Source organism: Venturia canescens, chromosome 10 (genome assembly GCF_019457755.1).
Source record: "Venturia canescens isolate UGA chromosome 10, ASM1945775v1, whole genome shotgun sequence".
In the NCBI taxonomy this organism is placed as follows: Eukaryota; Metazoa; Arthropoda; class Insecta; order Hymenoptera; family Ichneumonidae; genus Venturia; species Venturia canescens.
Genome location: NC_057430.1, coordinates 8,460,072 through 8,480,775, shown reverse-complemented (window position 1 = coordinate 8,480,775; position 20,704 = coordinate 8,460,072). Strand labels below are relative to the sequence as shown.

The window sequence follows — 20,704 nt, the reverse complement described above, 5'->3', positions numbered from 1 at the left end:
CGTAGAATAGAAGAAAAGCCCAAAACATAACCGTTTTATTTCTTCGCGTTCAGAATTATGTAAAAATTATTATTTTCTCTATTCCCGGCAAAAAAAAATACACTAAAATTGTAGAAAATTTTTTTATTATACATACATCGTTTTACAATAAAAAAAAAAGAAGAAAAACCTGTCACTTGTCTAAACAGTTCTTATTGCGAGGATTTTTGTGCCGTGACGAGTTATTGTGCTCGGAATGTCAGTGTTAGAGGAAAATACTTCAAACTTCTACCTTTTACTACGCGACATATATTTACTTTGATGGAAATTGACATTAATGTTTCGTCGTTTTACAAACACACGTGTTTCGACACTCCCGAAACGTCGGGAAAGAAACACTCTCGATCCTTTGACGAAAAAAATGGTTTCGTTGCCTGAAAATTCAAGAGTTTTTAACCTAAATGAACGAGTTGTTTGCAAATAAGTTACAAATGTTTCATAGCAAAAAATCACAGCTATCGTGTAATATCAAATTTATTAACAATACTTATAATACTATAAAAATATAATAATATTATATATTATCGTTATTTTATCGTAATTATAAACATTTATATATATAATATATAAATATATAAAAATATATATTTATATAGCTACTCGCTCGATCGAATTGAAATTTCTAAAAATGGCGACGTTACCGGCTGGAAGGAATAGACGAGCAGCGCCCTCGCGCGGGCGTCTTTCGCAAATAAACTCCCGCAGGTAAAACTATATCAATGTTTTTTAGCTTCGGCCGTTTCGACAGTTTACGAGTTTCGCGCGCTCTTGTGTTGTTTTGTTCGTGAAAATATTACATTATCGTACATTCGCACAACTGTTGTGCAAAATATACGCATTTAACGATACAAGGGTCGTCGTCGGGGTCGACGAGCTTCTTCTCGTCCATGTACATTGAGTCGTATCCATTTTTTTTCTCTATTTTCGGTTGTGGTTCTGGGCTCGGTAATGTTTTGTGAACTATGGGCACAGCCTCTTCGATCGAAATGACTTCGGCATCGCTGTCTCCCGATTCCGAGCGTAGTGGTTTTATGCTCGTCGTTATTGCCGGAGACGAAGAAATCGTCACGCGCCCGTTCAACCCCGCGTCGTCCGGGACATCGTACGCCGATGGTATCGAGGCTTGCAGGGGCGGCGGCGAATCTCCTGATCTCATCACGCTGCAACACAAGTAAAGTTTCGTTTGTTTTTTTCCTTCGACCTCCTCCTCGACTCCCATTGTTCGACGCTTGCGTTCCTCATTTTTTGACACCTTTCGCTCGTTCAGTATTTTCAGTTTTCCTATCAATTACGGTGACTCGTAATAATGATCAAGTGCAATAAATACGTGATTAAATTTGAAAAAAAAGGGAGCTTATGAAAAAATTCTTATTCATCTTTTTTCTCTCCAGAACCATCGAACGAGGTTTCTGACATTCCCATTAATTTCGAATCTCTCTCGAACTTCCATAACCTGCTTTCGGGCTTCCGATCGCGGGACGTCTCGCGAGAAAATCTGCTAATTCAAGCGTCTCAAACAACTTTAGAGCCCTTTTCGAAACCTACTACATCGGACTCGATGTTTTAACAACCCTTTTTCCTCAGATTTGATACGAAGCGAACTTGGCAGACAAATTCGATGATTTTCTCATGTCTTTTTACGAACAACCGTACAATTATTCACAAAAATTGTAATTCATTGATCAAACTACATCAGATTCTTCCGATCGAAAAATCGGACAAAGTTTTCGTAAAAATGTAGCCGTCCGCGCGAAAGACAAAAAACACCGTTTTTCAATGATGAATGAAAAAATAATCGGCACATTGCGCGAACGAATCGATTTCGATGGAATTTCTGAACTCGCAGACTTTATGACGCTGAAGTTTCCAACGTTGGAGTCCAACGAAATGATCGAAAAAAACTCTTCAATAATTCCAGTAATTCTCCTATTTTGTTCTCTGCCAAATTTGCGATTCGTAGTTTTTCAAGCTGCACCAACGATTCGTGAAATAAAAAACTGGTGAATTAAAAACATTTTTTTCGTTCATTTCGGTGGACTCCAACGTTGGAAACTTCAGCGTCGTCAGACTTTTGGACAACCAATAAAACGTAATTACTTCAGTAAATATCTTGAAAAAAAAATTCGGAAGATCGATAATTTTCGAAAAATGTGCACGGAATCTGTGCCCGGTCTGGAATGTTGGAAGGCGAAGAGCACAGAGGTGGAAAAGTAAGGAGAGAAAAAAATCGTGTCGCATTAATGAGCAATTGAGGAGGGTCAATGGGGAGAGCAACTTGTCTCGGCTCTTAATTCGACGCTGTAAAAGGAGACGTCGAAAGCCACGAGAAAAACTCCAGAGCTAGCACGAGCGTTTAGGATGAAAATTGGAGGAAAAAAACTTTGAAAAAAGCGGCCATTTTCGGACATACCACTTGGCTCTGGTGCACGGATGCATTCTGGCCATTTCCTCCCTCGTCAACGTTCCGTAAAACGACATTTTCTCCGGCTCTTTGCTCAGACCCATTGAAAAATATAGGAAAATCAACACCGATTATTTCACGAGCACTGGATGGAGAAAGAACTTTTAACCGCTGCGAATTTCAAACATTGTCCACTGAAAAATAGTCTGCACGTCTTGCGAGAGCAACTCGACGACCGTAGGAAAAAAATTATCGCGGAATCAGCTGCGAAAGACGACTCGCAACGGACTTGAACTCGAGTTAATTTTTTTTCGACACGAATAAATTCTCCCAGGATATGATAGAGCCTCGGCTTATGCACGCACACGATGACAAGTTTCGCCTCCTTTTGAATCCTCTTTTCTCGTTCACGATTTTATTTTCCGACTCTCATTTAGCCACGTTTTTGCAGGGGAAAGCGGATTATTTTCGAACAGTTTCTGAATGTCGAATTTAAATATTTTTTCGATGATTCGGGCTATTCGCGTTCCAGTTCGAACCACTTTTTGTGCGCTCAAATATTTCTCCACGCCCGCCGAAATGACCGAGTCGACGAATTTCACTCTTTAAAAACCTTTTTGTATTCCGTTTCGAAGTTACAACATTCAGCACTATTTTTCGATTTATCGATTACGAACGACCTTATTCGATGACGAGGATTTCCCAGCGTGCTGTCATTTTGTTTGGTCAATCAATGAATCCGCACACCTTCAGAAATACTAGTTTGCTTCGCCCTCGTCAACAAGGAGGCGGGCACGCGGACTCGGTTAATTTTTCCGGTCGCAATCGAAGCCAATAAAAGTCCAATTATCTCGATATCTTATCAAATAATCGAGCAAAGGCGCTCTTTCCGAGCCGAGTATTGCGAGGACACTCTGAATTTATTCGATGAAGAGAAAAAAAGAGCGTTCTGGGTGTACACGAGTCCGGAAGGGAGCGCGGGGTGGGGCGCGTGGGGTTTTGTGCAGGGATGAATGGACGGTTTTGTGTCGAAGGGCTAGAAATATCCGTCTCGCTCCCACACGATTTTGGGGTGGATCGTGACAGGCAGCTGTTCGGTCTACCCTTGAACAGAGAATGAACAATGGAAGTGAATTGTAGCCTCAGAAATGTGACCGGAAGCAGAGTTTCGAAATAAAAAAGAACACGAAAAGTTGCGTCGATTCGGTAACTAATCGTTCAAAATTGATAATTATTTTCGCACGGGAATGAGGGCCGAGTGAAAGAATCCGGAGATCGTGACACGCGCGGCAAATCGATACAACTTTTCACTCTTTCAAAGCGAAGCACGAGGCCGGTAGGCGATCTCCGTTTGACTGAGCGCCGGTTCGATGTTTTTCACGTGGAGCGAATTTTCGACCGAAGTGGGAGAAGCTCGCGCGCGGAGCCAACCGAGCGTGCCCAATCGCCCATTGGCCCCGAGAGGAGAGGGACGGAGACGGAAAGTTCGAAATTCCTCGAAGAGGCGAAACGAACCGATTCTCTGAAAGTTCGCTCCCTGTGGAGGTATGCGCGCTCGGTCAAAAGTTACTCGAGTCGAGGGCACCGAGACTCGTTTCGGCTTCGCCTGTTTTTCTCTCCGTCTCTCTCGCTCGCGCTCTTCGCCCCATCACATCGACTTTTTCCACCATCGTCAGAATTACGCGACACCGATATTCATTCGTCTTAATTCATAATCCCCGGATTTTTCGTTCCCCTAGTCCCCGCTCCAGTGTGCGCGGCACGTGCATGGAAAAATCTTGTTCTCTAATTTACGGTTCGTCCGAAATAGCGGAGTAGGCATTCCTTCTTCGACTTCAATCCCGAGTCTTTTTATTCGCTTTCTGTTACAGCTTTTTTCTGTTCTCGATACTGCAAATTCCACACTTGGACTGAAACGAAAAACACGAAACGAGAAATGTCGAACGATGCAGAAAATAATGTTTGAACGCTCAACCGTCTGCTGACCAACGACGCAACATTTTTTCGTCGTCGAGCCACTCGAATCGAATCCCTCTTATCGTTCAACCTATCATCGAGTTATTTCAAGACAAAAAATATTATTCCGAGCAAATTTGCATTATAATTTGCAGCGAGACTTTTGCGCGGGCATTGATCGAGGTTCAAAGTATTTCTCTGTCGACAAATACCTCGGGAATGAATTTCGGATAATTCTATTTTTAAACGCGATATTCGAGGACGAACAACAATCGTGTATCGATAACTCTACTATTTCTGTCTCGTGAATTCGTCGTTCGAGCATAACGATGCGATCGATTTGTCATCGAGGTCGTTTAACCGGTCTGCTCTCGTTGACATTGTTTTCAAATCGCACGCGCGCGCACATGGGTGCAAGAGAGAAGACTGGAATGAATTTTGAAGGATTTTCCTCGAGATTTCGAGACTTTGAATATGAAATTCCGAACGCCAACGGACGAAAAAAAATACAGGCAAAAATACATTTTAAAAAGTCAAAAATCAGAATATCCTCGGCTCTCGTTTCTCTTCGACATTAACCTGCTCTATTACATCGCGGAGTGTCATAGCTCGAGGACATTCCAGACCCGGGACGACCCATGACCCCATTTATCAACCAATTCTCAACTGCAATGTAACGAGCTGGCGGTTGCCAGCTCGCGAGTCGACTATGCCTAATCGCCGTGGCGATCGAAACGACCTGTCAAAAGATCGGAGGTCGCGTCCGAAGAATTTCGAGTTTTTTTCCACAAAAAATTGGAGAAATGGATTAAGATCTCCAAAAAAAATGGAATTTGGAGAATTTCGTTAAAGTTTTTTGCTTCGTTCAAGTTTAAAAAAAAAATAATTGAATAAATAATTGAATAATTGTCGAGATGCATAAGAATTGGCCAAATGCAAATGGAAGTGTTCGCCAAATGGGTTAAAACTCGTGGTAAAAGTGGACTTGTGGTCAGGAAAGCAAGAGTTGTTTTCACGAGAGACGCTGCATTGAAAAAACTCGGGGTAACACACGGACGAAAACAAATGGTTGAGCGATAGACGTGAAGGAATAAATAAATATGAAATAGTGGTTGGACTCACTCGTAAGCACCGCGTTGGGAGAGTGGATTTTTCAGTCGCATATTGTTCGTCGATGTGGCAAGGCGCGTAGTAAAAACGAAGGGAGAAAATCGCGTTTGGCAAAAGTTCTTGAAGGAAGCTATGTTCGAACCGGAACGTTTGGAAGGACTGTTCTCGTGTTTTACGATCGTTTGGTGCTGCCGGGATCGCGACGAACACGAACTCGTGAGGCTTCGTTGTGTGGATCCGCGATCGGGGGCTCGGGAACGAGAGAGAGAGCGAGAAAGAGAACGAAAGAGGGAGAAGAGAAGAGACAAGTGAAGGGCAGCAGGATCCTACTTTTGCTGCTGCCAACTTTTTTAGGTTAGAACAGGGCGCGAACTTATCGTCCCGAAATCACCTACGCGCGTCGACGGCTCGTTTAATAAAAAGATCATTGACCCACGAAAACAAATCTTAACGCATACAAAGAGGACGCTCACTCGCGTACGAACCCTTCACATTCGATGTTCCGAGGCTCTCTCTTCCTCGCGCTCCTCGTAACCTCGATCTTTGCCCTTCTCTTTGAATCGTAACAGAGCCATTAGCATTTTGACACGTTCGCGTTGCGAGGATTTTTCGTTTGTTTTGTATTCTTCACCACGAAAAGCGAAACAAAAACATTTCTGTTTTCCTCATCCTCAGTATTCCGATGTATGCTCACGTGGCCCCGAGCACTTGAAAACGTGCCTTTATTTATTTTTAAAGTGGTTCCTCCACGAGGCAGTTAAATTAGGAAATTATTTAAATTTGGCGTACGTATTGTTTAACATGTGAACAACACCTTTATAAAATTTTAACAAGTTTCACCATCCCGAACCCGAGATATATGTATAATTGAAGTTGACTCAATTAACACGTAACATATGGACCATGCATAGGCAAACGGCACATTATTAATTCTACCGCTAGTACTGAAATTAGGAAGTTTATAAAAAACGAGGAGGATCTAGAGCAGGATATCGCAGATATTGTGAAAAAAATCAAGGTGATTGACGATCTAGTTTGACAGATATAGTCGCGAGAAGTACGAAGGTTTAGGCTGCATATACGATATATTTTGCAAGCGAACAAAAGCGAATATTGGGATCTGACATGGAGGCGTGGCCTAAAATTAAAATGGCGCAGATGAGGATGCAATCGCATTAAGATATAACTGGATGGATAGCTCGACCAAAAATTATATCTGATTGAAATTTCCGTACTTCGTGATGCAATAAAAATCTGAAACAATTCAACAACATTTGGAAAGCTGTGAACAACAATTATCAATAATAATATTTCCCAAAAGTTAATAACAAATTGTTTAAACAATTAATTATTCAATAATTTTCCGGTGACCTATTGCTTTTTTTTACGAATCAAATGTGTGTATTTTTCCGAATGCTCATGAATTTATTCAGAATTTTCGTGGATTTTTGAAATTTCTTGAAAAAATTTAGAAAAAAATTTTTAAAAATTTGAATTTTGCATATGTTTTAGAAGACATATTTACCATCAGTTTTGAAAAGTCTCAAGGTTACTGGATCAAAAATGTACAAATTTTCAAAAATCCACGAAAATTCGGAAAAAAATCATGAACATTCAGAAAAATGTGCACATTCGATTCGTAAAAAAAAACAAGGCTTTACTGTAAAATTGTTAAAAAATCATTTATTTAAACAATTTATTAATGACTTTTGGGCAATATTATTGTTGATAATTGTAGTTCATAACTTTCCAAATGTTGCTGAATTTTTTCAGATTTTTATTGAATCACGAAGTACGGAAATTCCGATCAGGTACAATTTATTGGCTGGGCTATCCATCCAGTAATACCTTAAAAGCCCGTGTATGGTATAGGCTCACCGTGTAAATATAGCATTAGTTATAAGTATTTAGGATAAATAATGGTAGTTTTAACAAAAAGTGATATTTGTCGATCGTCCGGTTCAATTTCTAGTCATTAAAACTTTTTTTTTCTTTTTTTTCTTTTTTTGAATTATTCGCGAGGTGTAAACACACCTACTCCCATTTTTGTTTAATTTTGCGCAAAAACACTAATGTTAATTGATATGTATCAATACGCAATGCACCCTGGTTATAATTGGAAAATTCAACACCAGATGTCTCACGAAATTTGTCAGATCCCAATAACCCGGATAGTTCCGTCAATGAATTTACTCGCGATGTCAGATAAAAAATACTTTTAGAATAAATTTTATGAAAGAAAATGATATTTGTACTATATCTGCTGGCACCGAGGACGTGTATAGGCTGTTTACAAAGTTATTGACGATTACGATTCGAACGAATTATCAACCCTTTTAATATGCAGACGGTACATAACTTTTGGTTGAGCCTGTCGCAGAGGATCAACCTTAATCCGGATTTTTTTTCTCGAAACGTTTTTTTTTATATCCGCATTTCATTGGACGTCGGTATCGATTCGTCGGAATTTTTAGTGGACTTTTATAACAGATTTTGAACGAATATTTTTTTGCGAACGTCACAATTGGGCTTGGACAAGTTTTTGTGAGAGAAAAAGTCTCACCGTGGAGCCAAAATTGGTAATTTATTCTCAGAATTGGCCGTGATCTGTACTCTCATCTTGCTGTGAGCTCGACGATGACTTTCAGAGACGTTGAAAAAGTTTAAATCTCCTTGACATTTCGGTCGGCGTCTAGTCGAGAGCGCGACTTTTTATGAAAAATATTCTGGAAAGCTGTGAAAACGGGTTTGATTCGAAGGTTGTAAATCACTAGAAATTTGGACTAAAAAGTAATTGAATATTTCGAAAGAACTGAAAGTTTTTTTCGGCGAAACTGCTGCTTCCGTCGAGGCACAAATAGAACCGGAAAGCCTCGATTAAATTCTCTCGTTCACACTTCGAATCCAGCTCAAAAGACCCCCGGCAGTGTGTCACACCCGAAATTCACGTGTGACAAGCGAACGAGAATCGGAAACGAGTGAATTGGGCGCTCAGAAGTCTGGACTCACCCGGTGTCACGATGCCTATTTTTTTTCCGAGCGATCGAGGCCCACACTCTAAGATTGTGTCGTCTATGGCCAGAAGCTTTTTTGGCTCTGCCGAACAAGTTGTTGCGGCGGCCTTGTCTCGAATTGAACGCGGAAAACATGGTTGCACGGAGGCGATAAAACTGAACGATTACGAAATGAATATACGAGAAATTTTCTCCGAGTATATCCTCGCGCCGCGCAGTTGCCACGACGCTCTCGTTGGCCTAGATTTCGATTTCCTAAATCCAACGAGTTTCCGAGAGTCGATGGAATAAAAATTCGATAAAAAACTTGGCGTCACAAACGCGCAGGCTTTGCAATATTCAGCAAGACGCTCCGAGACACCGTTACAATAAAAAACGAGGGGGAATCGCGAGAAATTGACGTTCCATCGGCCCGTGACAGTCGGACTGAGCTCCGCGCCGTTTGCAGAAGCAAAACCTCTTTTTCTTTCATCTCTTTCTTTCGCTCGAACCGCCAAACAATCGGGAAGGGGCACGTGACACGGAGTCATCGAGACCGGTCGGTAAAGCAGGTTTTACATAAATTCCACCGACTGCAGTTCTCTCTCCTCGCTATATAACGAGGAAGTTTAATTAAAGACAAAAGACCGGTAATTCGATTGCCACCCCCGGAATCCTCCTTTCTTCAAGTTTTGCTTCTTCCAGCTCTCCGCCGGACCACGTCAAACTAAGACGCTTCTCGGATCGAAATACGACACTGGCCACTCGCACACTCGTTTTTCTTGCACGCTCGCTGATATTACGTCCCGTCGACGACGTCACTAAATCCGTACGGGATCGCGAGATTGCGTCAACAGTCGCGAAATACGCAACATCGTGTTTAGTAGTGAGTGTTTTAAGGAACGAACAAATTAAGCCAACGGAAAATAAGACAGGGAATTGAAGTTCAATAAAAATTTGACGAATATCACGGAATATTTGGAAGTTTTCTGTACTCCGTTGAAAAATCAAAATCATGAGCGTGACTAAGAAAGGCCAACGACTAGTCGAAACGGAACAGAAGAAAATAAAGATTTTGTCAAAAAGATTTTTACGAAATGAAAATCACATTGAGAGAAGTTGGAGAGAATTTTCAATAAAAATAAGAAAAACTCAGTAGGAAAGCAAGTGACTTGACAGCTGAATTTTGACATTTTTTCACGATCTTCGGACGTTACTGTTACGGTCGCGGTTCTTTATGGTCTCGAGCGGCGAAAGTGGAGAACGATTTTCGATTTTAAGGTAACTCCTGTACTGCATGCTAGTCAAATGAGTGCTAAATTTCCAAAACGCTTTTAGACCAAGTTCAACGTACCGATTAAACTTATTGTTAGTAGATACATATTCAAGCGTATTTTATTAACGTGAAAAAATATTTAAAATGATAGTTTTGCAAAACTATCAACTGATGGATGCAAATTTCCACGATGACACATTTTCACTGGTATTTTTCAAAGAATCATCTGTATTTTTTAACCGATTTTATTGCACCAAGTCTTATTTTGTTCCTCAACCGATCCTCTACGAATTCACCAAGTAGATTTTCCTTTAAACTCATTCCTTCAGAAATTATGAGTGAAAAAGTTTTTTCACTTAATGAACAATTAGCTGCAACAGTGAAACGATAAAGTTAAAAAAACAACTACACGGTGGATTCATAGACGACCGGTTGACGAATAAAATGAGACTTGTTGCAATAAAATCGATGAAAAAACGCAGATAATTGTTTGAAAAATACCAGTGAAAATGTGTCAGCGTGGAAATTTGCATTGATCAGTTAATGATTTTGCAAAACTAGCGTTTTTCATATTTTTACATCTTAATGAGATATGCCGTAATACGAATCCACTAACAATACATTTAATCGATACGTTAAACTTGGTCTAAAAGCGTTTCGAAAATTTAGCACTCATTTGACTAGCATGCAGTACAGGAGTTACCTTAAGGAGTTTCGGTACAGAAGTCTAAATATTAATAAATTGATGAAATTTGGTGATAATGTTCTTCAACATCAAGTACGAAAACACAAATTTTTTCAAAATTTTCTTCTACCTAGTTATCGAGTAATTACGCATTAAAGCAGATTTCTTATGCGCGGAAGAAAAATCTTAAAAAATTTGTATTGTCAAATTTGGCACTAAAGAATATGTTGACCAAATTTTATAAAACTCTCAACTTTTTGAATTTTTTTATGTTTTTAGCATGGTTTAGCATGGCAACATGGTATCACCTGTACCGAAACTCCTTAAGTAAAATGCGGGCTCGAGCTCGGTCTGAAAAGTCATTTGGAAAACTGTCATCCAGCGCTGACGAGAAAGAGAAAAAAACTGAAAAAAATGAGTTTCTTCATGGCATAGTCTGATTTCTAGCGTCCTTGACTGACCATGGTTGATCGATTGCGTTCTTTGGCGTCTTTTTTTCTACGGAAAGTCGACGAGGCGACATTTTCCCGTCGCAAAGGAAAAATAGAGTTAGGCAAGTAAAAATTTCGAAAAATAAAGATTCTCGAGTGTGGGAATGTAGTTTATACGTTTTAAGGTCAAACCCAAAGGAATCGAGGCCATCTCCGTCAAAGCTGGCCGTTTAAGGCGACGAATCGAGAAACCTGGGCACGTTTCTTTCAATTTATTCAGTGTACTAATCCATTAAAGTGTCCCGCTGAATTGTTTCGACCACTTTTGGTATTAACGTAGTTTCGCACTGTTGATTTTTTTTTCTCGCACACACGAAAAATCGACAGACTCGCCGAACGAGAAATTACTGAGTTGTTCTCTCCCATTGTTTTTCCCTTCAGTTTTTTCGGCTCTCCACACAAAGTACAAAATCATCGAGTCATTTTTCAACTTCGCTCCCGCGCACGTATGCAAATCCTGAAAGGAATCGAGAACCGGTTTCTCAGAGAAAAATTGAAGTTGACCGAGAACTGTACGTGCTCTTTGAGCTTTTGTCTTGTATCGGCTTGCGGTGAATTATTACAAAGCCATTTAGGCCTCTGCTTTGAGATTCACAAAAAATCATTCCACACAAACTTTCCTTTGTGTTTTTATTCTTTGTATCCACTTCAATTTTGCTACATCTTCAACAATATTCGTACTAAAGAAATGCAACATTTTTCCCATTTGAACGAAGAAATTCATCGACATTTTATCGACTCAATTTTGAGAACAGTTTTATTGCAACTTCGGAGAAATTGACGTGCAGAAAAATCGGTCGATTTCGTGATGAAGAAATCGGTATTTTTGAGATTTCTCTCTCTCTCTCGACTTCAATCGAAAACTATTCTTCAAAATATTTCATCTTGTTTCGATATAAAAATAATGTGTTCAAAAAAAAATAATGAATCGTCTTTCGTAGTTGTTTCAGGGAGAGACAGAATCTGCAAATAATTACGGAATGAGAATAAATGTTGTGACGAGTGTTATTACCTGTTATTTTTCGAGGTGCTTGGCTCCTGATCGTTGTAAACATCTGCGTGAGTTATTATCGTCGTATCCCTCATTTTATTCATCGAAATCACGTGACGAGAATGTTTGTTTTCCTCTTGTCACTGTTCCAAGGATCGTAACTGAGGTTCGTCATTTAATAACTAAGATTCAATGAGTCCGAATCATTTTTATTTGTCGAAAGACGAAGATTTGTTCTTTCGTTGTGTATAAAAACGAAAAACATCCACGGGCTCGATCCAAATGAAAAAGTGCGTTCAATTTAGACGAATTAAAGCGACGGCTTCTCCTTCGTGATTCTGCACTTTCGATTTTTTCATAGCACGTGCCATTTTATTGTTTCGTATTTCTAGCTCGCCGGCTGATGCGGCAAATTTTTTCGCGCTCGCAACGATCGACCGAGGCTTCGCGACGTTTCGGTCAAGACTGCCTATCATCGGCGGGGCGCTTGTAAACTGACGCCCCCGCTCTTCCTCCTTTCCCTTTCTTTCCCACTCTTTCTTTCTCTCTCTTCCTCGCTGTTTGACTTCCGTGTGCGCGGACTCGTGCGCCGGTGAATCGCCGTGACTTTTGTAGTATTTCGAAAAGTATTATTTCTTCATGTATTTTTTTATTTTTTTTTTTTTTTTCGAGATTCGTCTCTATCTGTTTGTCAACTGAGCATTTACTGCACGATCGTAATAAAAATCGCTGGTTTGTCACTTCTGTTAGTACGAAATTGATGAATTATGAAATCGGATTGAATTACCAACTCTTTGGTACAAATGTTATTTGAACGCATTTGCAGAGAAATGATTCAGCGAATATCTGGGCGATAAGAATGCGACACTTCGTGTCCGATGGATCGCTTTAAGGAAGTTGAGGCCGTACACTCATCTTTTTCACCCAAAAGTTATGACCTGTACCTTTCAAAAGTTAGGCCAGTTTACAATTCGGCAACGTTGCGTACGCTTTAAAGAAGAGTCGGAAAAAAAAAGACGAAACAGATTATTATTAATATAATCTCAGCAAACCTCCTAATAAATCTGAAAAAATTGACATTATTTGGCAAGCCTTGCTCATGTTGCCCAAAAAAGTTTCATATTTTTGGCATCATTTTTAACGGAGATATCACTGAATGTGTCTCGACTTCCATAAGATTTCACGTTATTTGGCCGAAATTGTTATTGATTTTTCTCAGCAACGAGGCTCCTAAACTGTCTGAAAATTGAACTGATTTTTCTTTACACTTCACTTTATAAGATGCAATCGGTTTAAAAGCGATGACATCATTTTCTTTCTAATGCCTGAACTTTCGGAAAAATGATGCTTCAATTCGAATATATTTAACGTTTCGAGAATTTGGAAAGTTAAAATCGCGGAAATAGAAAAAATCCTCGGAAATAGAATCTGAAAATAGGCATTTTTCCCTCGCCGTTGCATAAAAATAAAACGAGAGAAGAGACGCCTGAAGAAGAAACAGACAAAGAAACGTTTCGTTCCATTGACTTTGAGAACGTGTCTTCGAACATCCTTGGCCCCCTCAGCTTCCAGCAACGGTGATTCATCGTAGACGGAACCCTCGAAGCATTTGGAAACGTGTTTTCACCCCCGGGTCCCCTCCGAGTACAAACACATGGAAACTTTTCCAGCAGAGCTCTTGCTAGTCGAGGGTTGTAACACGTGGTTCGCACCAGACTCGCAACGCGTCATCATTATATTTTACGACTAATTTGGTGAAAGCGATTGCCACTTGGAATGAGCTCAGTTTTTCATATTTACGACAGGAGAAATTAACCAATTCGTTGTTTTTCTCTCCACTTCTTAAGAATGAGAAAATATCCAAATTTTGTTTCTCGACCTTTTAATTGTCGATAAAACAGAAACTCTCGTCGATAAAGCAGAAATTCGGGCACTCGCTCGACCGATGGTACACCGTAGGTTTCCAGACCAAAATTCCTGAGTCTTTGGAAATTAAATTTCCCCCGTGGTAAGCGAACAGTTTTAAAAATTGGAGGACACCCATTATTTTATCGACTCTGCCACCAAAGCGGTTGAATGTATGAGAAAATTCGTGAGAACAACAGCAACCGACAACTTCCGGGATTCTTTGACTTGAATTTCGATCCCCGCAAAACAGGCTTCAGCCGTGGCCGAATCAGCACCAACATTTCTTCACTTTCTTATAATCGTTCATTTTATTCGTAAAAAAAATTAATTCCGGTCATTCATCAACAGATTCTCTTGAAAAACGGATAAAAAAAAAACTTAACTATTCAACATCGTTCGAGTTGTTCCTATTTCGTACCTCTACTTTGATAATTCTTTGGGGTTCTCGACTTTTTCCACAAAGCTCCAAACGTCATCGGCCAATAATTTCGGTTCTTCGAAAGCTGCGAAGTGGCCACCTCGTGCCGGGTGACTGTGTTGCACGAGATTCTTGTAACGGAATTTCAATAATTTTTCCGGTGCGTAAGTGAGCTCGTTAGGGAAGGCTGCACACGCCGAAGGCACTTTGACGAGCAATCTGCGAAAATGGAAAAGAGTCATTGGCACCGGCAATTCAATGTTGAAATATTTTCGCTCGATTCTTCTCAAACTTTCAAATAAACAATGGTTACAAATTTTTTTGTTCGATCAAACATTATTTCCACTCAATGGCTCCATAATAGTTCGATGAAACAGGAAACAGAATGATCTGCAACGAGTTGAATGAACGTCAACCAAACAACAAGGATGAATAACGGTGATAAATTGTCTTACTTGTCCCAATTCGCAGCTTGATATTCCCAGTTGAAGCATTCTGCATAAAGTCTCATGCTCGTAGTGATGGAATTAGTGAGCCAATAAATCATTACATTGTCCAAAAGTTCGTCCATCGTGAATTTTTCCAACAAACCGCCATCCTCGCGACTGACGTATTCAGGGTTCGTCCAAGTGCTGAATTTCTCGAGGATGTAAGTCGCGAGAGCACTCGGTGAGTCGACGAGACTATTGCCTGGGAAAAAATCAAACGAATATTATCGATTAAAAAGCATTCGTTGAGCTCCGTGTCAATTTAAGGAGACGGAGCTAGTTAGATATTCTACTTTTTGAAAATGAAAAAGAAAATTGATTTTTTGAAAATTCTAACTAGCTCTGTCCCCTTAATCGATTCGATGGACAATTTCATTTTTGCACTAATCAATGTTACGTAAATACCAATCGTATCAGGTTTCGTAGCCTGCAAATGCATGTAACCAGATTCCCTCAAGAGAAAGGACAGATGATCCTTGAGGGGGAACATTCTAGAGGCGTACTCGTCACTCACTATCAGAGAAGGATAATAAGAAGCCACGAGCTTGTAAACCGTCGTTTTGGCATTGTTGATGTAACACATGTTCATGTGACTGCCGATCACCCTGAAATACGAGCACAATTTTACATTTCATTTAAAAATAAAGATTTTTTGGAACTCTACGAAAACCATTCAATTTTCGGTGTAGCATAAAATGTTTTAAAAGTTTAACGAGGCATTATTTCTGGGCTTTTTCGATAACGAAAATACTGCTGCCTGGAGTGGCTGGATTTGAGAAAAAAAATTGTCAAAGAGACGTTCAAAAAATAGAAAAATTGGGAAAAACTGTCAGAAAAAGGATTGCTGTTTTAAAAAATTTTCAAAAATTTCTGTTTTTTCTCTCATCTCTCGTGCGTTAACGAAGTACCCTCAGTGAGTCAGAGAGTTTTAGTCTTCAATAGGGACCGTGCGCAGCGTCTACAGTGTCACTATGCGGCCAATTTCAAAACTTCCTAGGTGCAATTTGAAGCAGGCGCATATGGGAATTATTACTTTTCGCATTATTTAACAAAATAAAATGATTATTTTTTATCATGTCTCGATCGAGAAAATATTGTTGCATTCGAGAGTGCTCTAATGCACAATATCAACGCCGAGACGTTGAAGTATCAGTAAAATCTTATTATTTCCCAGAGGGCACAGTCCATTCTCCATGGAAAAGTGAGAAACGGACCAAATGGATCAAAAGGTTAAATGGATCACTGTCAGCTCATCCACTGAACTTTCTGTTTCGACGACATTTAAAACGTCATTCGATTCAAACAGTTTTTTTCCTTTTACGTCATTTTGATTTTGAATGCGATCATTGTTGATCGGACAAAAACCGTATTTGATTACTTAAATCATTATTTTTTTCCGAAAAATTAATTATTTTCAATGATATACAGTCAAAATATCATCAGAAAAATTGCATATTCAGACACGAGAGAGCGCGCTCATCGACTGTAGTGCTGCTCTTTATAGCTCACGCACGGTCCCTATATGAGTAACGTATATTTCGGCAACACCGTAGACCGTAGCCCCTGGGTTAGTGTACGTGCTCACGTACAAGCATTGAATCTACGTATAGTCGCATATAGGAAAACCAGCTTCTGCGTGTTTCGTTTTTCATCAGTGGGTAAAGAAATCCGAAGTGTGTACGGGAAAAGAAACATCCCTAACCTCAAAGAAGACTTCAAAAATGAATAAATTGACGGTGTTTTCTTTTCATATTTCCTATTTCTTATTGTTTCCAAAAATAATTGATTCATGCAACACACAAAATGTTCGTTACAAATGTACAATATTTCTTTTGCAATACTGTGTTTCTATCGTTGACTCAATTTGCGCATGTTCAGACGGTTTCGAAAGTGCTGCTGTAACTTATATTCGAATGAAGCGCCATAACCTACAATTCCGCGGTGTTGGCACATTTGCGTGTTGCTCAAAAACCTTGTCTTATTTCCAGTCATTTCTTAGAACACAAGCAAGCTTTGCATGTTTTCCAAAAAGAAAAATGTTCATTGGACATTCGTTTATATCTTCTCCAAATTTTATCAAAATCTGCCTTATATGAAACACAGATTCATATAAGACTCCGTGTTAACTGCTTCAAATTAAATCATTGGTATCTCTTTTCAAAGTCAACCAAACGTCACAAAATTTTAACTGACTCATTTTTCGAAAGATTTTGACATCTTTACAAATTTTTATAATTTTCTGTTTGTTAATTGATTTACCGAGGGTACTTCCTTAATCATGAAATTATTCAAATTTTCGACTCATCATTTACGAAATACGAAACGAAAATAAAGAAATAAAATGCTTACAGGTCCGGAAACATGCTCGCCATCGTCGATGTTATAATGCTACCCCAGTCGCCTCCCTGAATGTAAAATCTCTTGAAGCCTAGTCGCGTCATGAGATTTTTCAAAATTACGCCCATCTTCGAAAAGAAAAATAATTGAACGAGTGAATAATCAGTTAGGTAAATTCGTCCGCAGGAAGCCTGCTTTTGCAATAAATGAAAAAATATAGGTTGTTTCGCTTTTTTTGCAGCGTGACTCAGCACTCTTTAAAATGATGCTCTCACCTGAGCTGGACCGAGCCCCGGACGAACGGCTCCATCAGAAAATCCGTACCCAGGAAGAGAAGGTGCGATTACTTCAAAAACGTAATCCTGATCTTCTCGGGGGGTTGTTAGCATCGGAATGATTTTTTGAAATTCAACAACCGATCCCGGCCATCCGTGGACAATGAGCAGCGGCAAAACTCGTCGTTTTTTGCCGTCCTTCGCTGCTTGCGGTTTTACGTGCAGGAAATGAATGTCCAATCCTTTGAGAGTAGAGAAATTAATATGAAAAATGCTTGCTCATGGAATGAATTGTTTTTATTCGTCTTTCGGTGAGAAACTCGTAGTTTTTTTACCCTGAATAGTCGTCAGGAATTGCGGATACTTGTTGAGTAACGCTTGCCTCTTAGTCCAATCGTACTTTGTTCGCCAATACTCGAGAACGGTTTCCATATATTTGCCACTGATTCCATATTCCCATGCGGTCCCTTCGAGTGGCGGAACGAAATTTCGTTTTTCCGCCAAACGATTTTTCAATTTCGTTATCACCTTGGGATTTCGTAATAGAAAAATTAAACGAATTCGTGAATTTTCACGAACTACAAAAAAGAAGAGAATTTTCGCGAAATATAAAAAATGTTTGTCGAACGAAATCAAAATGCTTTCCTTCCTGTAGGAAAATATTTTTTAAGAAAAAAAACAAGAAACTCGCGATTAGAATCTTTACGTTCGTTTCTAACGAGCGCCGTTAGAAAAGATCATTTTCATTAACGAAATCAATTACGAAAAAAAACCGCGTCAAAAACGACCCGAGTTTACGTGTGAAGCTTATTTTTTTTTCAAGTCGTCTCGTCTCGTGTGTATTTACATATACGAAGTAAAATTTCCGATCGGCGAAGGGTTGCGGTTGTTTTTAATCCCGTTCCGAAATTCAAGCTCCAAGATGGATTCTCCTGAGAAAATATTCCACCCATAGATTCAAAGGAAAGGTCTCGAAAATATTTTGCTCGATCGAAACAGCGGACGCTTTATTCTGGCGATACGAAGATGAGAAAAAATTCAAGGTCACGTGTGCCCGGGGTGAAACGCTCGGTCTTCAAAATCGTGACAATGATAGCGAGAAAAATGAAAACGGATTCTACTTACCTCACTGGGAACATCGATTTTAAAAGGTCTAATACTGTTATCGACTTTTCTCGGTTCGAGGGGTCCCCAATAAGTATCTTGTAGTTTGGGCACTTCGATATCCGCATCACTTCCGAGATAACTGAAAAATACGAAATTGACCAGCGTGTGTATTGGAAGATGAAAAATTCACTGAAAATCTGGGATTTCGAAGAACAACTCACTCGAAAACGTATGTCACTCCGAGCCCAAGGAGAAAAACTAAACCGGCTACTTTTAGCATCTCGCAAATAATTCTTTTGACCTCGAGTAGCGAACTTAAACTGATCGAGCCTGCTTGCGATCCGAGAATCTAAACGAACACGCCGGGTGTAGATCTCTGCGGCTCTGCGCAGGTTCGTGCGCCATCGTATACTCTCTCTCTCTCTCTCTCTTTCTTTCGCCGTTCTCGCTCTTCCGGTACGCCCCACTCCCGGCTGCTCGTAACGCCGGCTTACAGAACTCGGCTGCTCCCGTGTGTGTTTAAGGATATTTGGTACAGGTTTACACTGTTGCCATTCTAAACCATGCTAAGAACATAAAAAATTTCAAAATGATCAGAATTTTATAAAATTTCGTGAACATATTCTTTAGTGCCAAATTTGACAATACAAATTTTTTGAGATTTTTCTTCTGTACAGTTATCGAGTATAATTGATCACTAAAGTTCACGCATATAAGCATAGCGTTTAGCGTTTCCATATATATATATATATAGGAATCCATTTCGGGCATAACAGTTTGCTTTAATGCGTAATTACTCGATAACTGAGCAGAAGGAAATATTGAAAAAAAATTGTGTTTTCGCACTTGATGTTGAAGAACATTATCACCAAATTTGATCAATTTCTAATTATTTAGACTTTTGTACCATGCATCGTGATTTGCGAAAAATTCGTCGAATCACATTTCGTCGAATCACAATTCATCGAATCACAATTCATCGAATCACAATTCATCGAATCACAATTCGTCGAATCACGATACTTAAAAAATTTGCCGAAAACTCGTTAGAAATACTGTTTTTGATTGTTGAGTGGGTCCGGAATATCATTCAATAGGGTTCGTAACGTTGAGGCGAATTTTTTTTTTTAAGAAAAATATTTTAGAATGTTGAAATTTATTTCTCTAATCCAAACACACATTTGATGTGTGTGCAGAATTATTGGGTGGGTTTGGAGCACCTTCGATATGTGTGCGGAATCGTTGGGTAGGTTTGAAGCACCTTCGATGTGTGTGTGGAATCGTTGGGTGGGTTTGAAGCACCTTCGATGTGTGTGTGGAATCGTTGGGTGGGTTTGAAGCACCTTCGATGTGTGTGTGGAATCGTTGGGTGGGTTTGGAGCACCTTCGATGTGTGTGTGTGAAATCGTTGGGTGGGTTTGAAGCACCTTCGATGTGTGTGTGGAATCGTTGGGTGGGTTTGGAGCATCTTCGATGTGTGTGCGGTATCGTTAAAAATAAAGATGGAGTCAGATATCCGCTACGTCCTCGTCGTTGACTCCGGGTGCGGCTGAAAGCGGTAAGAATATTTATGTTCCAAATTGTTCCCTTCAACAACTTCAGCACTTCAACAAATTGTGATTCGACGAATTGTTCTCGATGAATTTTCCCCAGACGTTTTTTCATACATACAATTTATAAGTTTTCCAATATTTTCAAGTGAAATACGCTCGATAATAAGCGTCGGAAATCAAGCTATCTTGGAAGCTTTGTGTTTGCTCCGCGTTTCCTTCTAATCGCATACAAAAATCAATAAAATTCCAGTCATACGAATAACGTAAAAATGCATTTTAAGACCAAATTCTAACCTTTCCGCAGTGAATCACGCGAGGTTAATAACACGGAAACTGATGGAGTGTACCAAAATATACTTAAACAATTTTTTTTATAGAAAAGACTATGGCAGGAAACATTTTTCCCGACGGTTCTTATTGAAGTTCCGAAATTGAAAAATGAAATTTGTAGCTATTTTAAGAGTCCACCCCATAACTTTTGGGGCTCAATTCGTACTTTATTCAACTGCAAGGAGTAAAACATGCAAGGTTTAAGGGGACAGAGCAAGTTGGAACGTCAAAAAAGGCCTTTTTCCGATTTTTTTTTGGTCGAACGATGAAATGATTTACAACAAAAGTTCTTCCGTTTAAAAGATATGACGCTGAAGTTTCCAACGTTGGAGTCCAACGAAATGAT

At 39.6% G+C, this 20,704-nt stretch overlaps 2 protein-coding genes and 1 long non-coding RNA gene across 7 annotated transcripts; 1 reads left to right on the top strand and 2 right to left on the bottom strand.

Annotated features, from left to right (window-relative positions):
• Positions 1–108: 108 nt before the first annotated feature.
• On the bottom strand, positions 109–12,446 carry LOC122417118 (uncharacterized). Of its 5 annotated transcripts, none has more exons than XM_043430385.1 (2): positions 11,964–12,446; positions 109–1,199 (listed from the first exon to the last, which is right to left on the bottom strand). In XM_043430385.1, exons 1-2 carry the CDS (start codon positions 12,044–12,046, stop codon positions 833–835), a joined length of 450 nt encoding a protein of 149 aa, XP_043286320.1. In that variant the 5' UTR covers positions 12,047–12,446; the 3' UTR covers positions 109–832. The 5 variants fall into 5 exon arrangements, with proteins under 5 accessions (XP_043286320.1, XP_043286318.1, XP_043286321.1 ...); XM_043430383.1 differs by lacking the exon at positions 11,964–12,446 and adding an exon at positions 8,516–8,926; XM_043430386.1 differs by lacking the exon at positions 11,964–12,446 and adding an exon at positions 8,070–8,462.
• On the top strand, positions 1,095–4,942 carry LOC122417119 (uncharacterized). Its single transcript, XR_006262231.1, has 2 exons — positions 1,095–1,210; positions 4,312–4,942. It is a non-coding gene; the product is annotated as an uncharacterized lncRNA (long non-coding RNA).
• Positions 12,447–14,134: 1,688 nt separating the features above from the next.
• On the bottom strand, positions 14,135–18,854 carry Jheh2 (Juvenile hormone epoxide hydrolase 2). The gene is made up of 8 exons (XM_043430342.1): positions 18,697–18,854; positions 18,494–18,614; positions 17,704–17,896; positions 17,369–17,610; positions 17,106–17,221; positions 15,162–15,361; positions 14,724–14,958; positions 14,135–14,487 (listed from the first exon to the last, which is right to left on the bottom strand). Exons 1-8 carry the CDS (start codon positions 18,753–18,755, stop codon positions 14,271–14,273), a joined length of 1,383 nt encoding a protein of 460 aa, XP_043286277.1. The 5' UTR covers positions 18,756–18,854; the 3' UTR covers positions 14,135–14,270.
• Between the last annotated feature and the right edge of the window lie 1,850 nt (positions 18,855–20,704).

Bases quoted from the DNA above. Each gene is read 5' to 3' on its own strand.
- LOC122417118 (XM_043430383.1), bottom strand. From the start codon at position 8,655: ATGTTTTCCGCGTTCAATTCGAGACAAGGCCGCCGCAACAACTTGTTC. The intron at 1,200-8,515 runs GTGAGTCCAGAC...CTTGTGTTGCAG, and splicing joins AATAGGCATCGTGACACCGG to CGTGATGAGATCAGGAGATT.
- Jheh2 (XM_043430342.1), bottom strand. From the start codon at position 18,755: ATGCTAAAAGTAGCCGGTTTAGTTTTTCTCCTTGGGCTCGGAGTGACA. The intron at 18,615-18,696 runs GTGAGTTGTTCT...CGTATTTTTCAG, and splicing joins GGAGTGACATACGTTTTCGA to TTATCTCGGAAGTGATGCGG. The intron at 14,959-15,161 runs GTATTTACGTAA...ATTTTTTCCCAG, and splicing joins TACGAAACCTGATACGATTG to GCAATAGTCTCGTCGACTCA.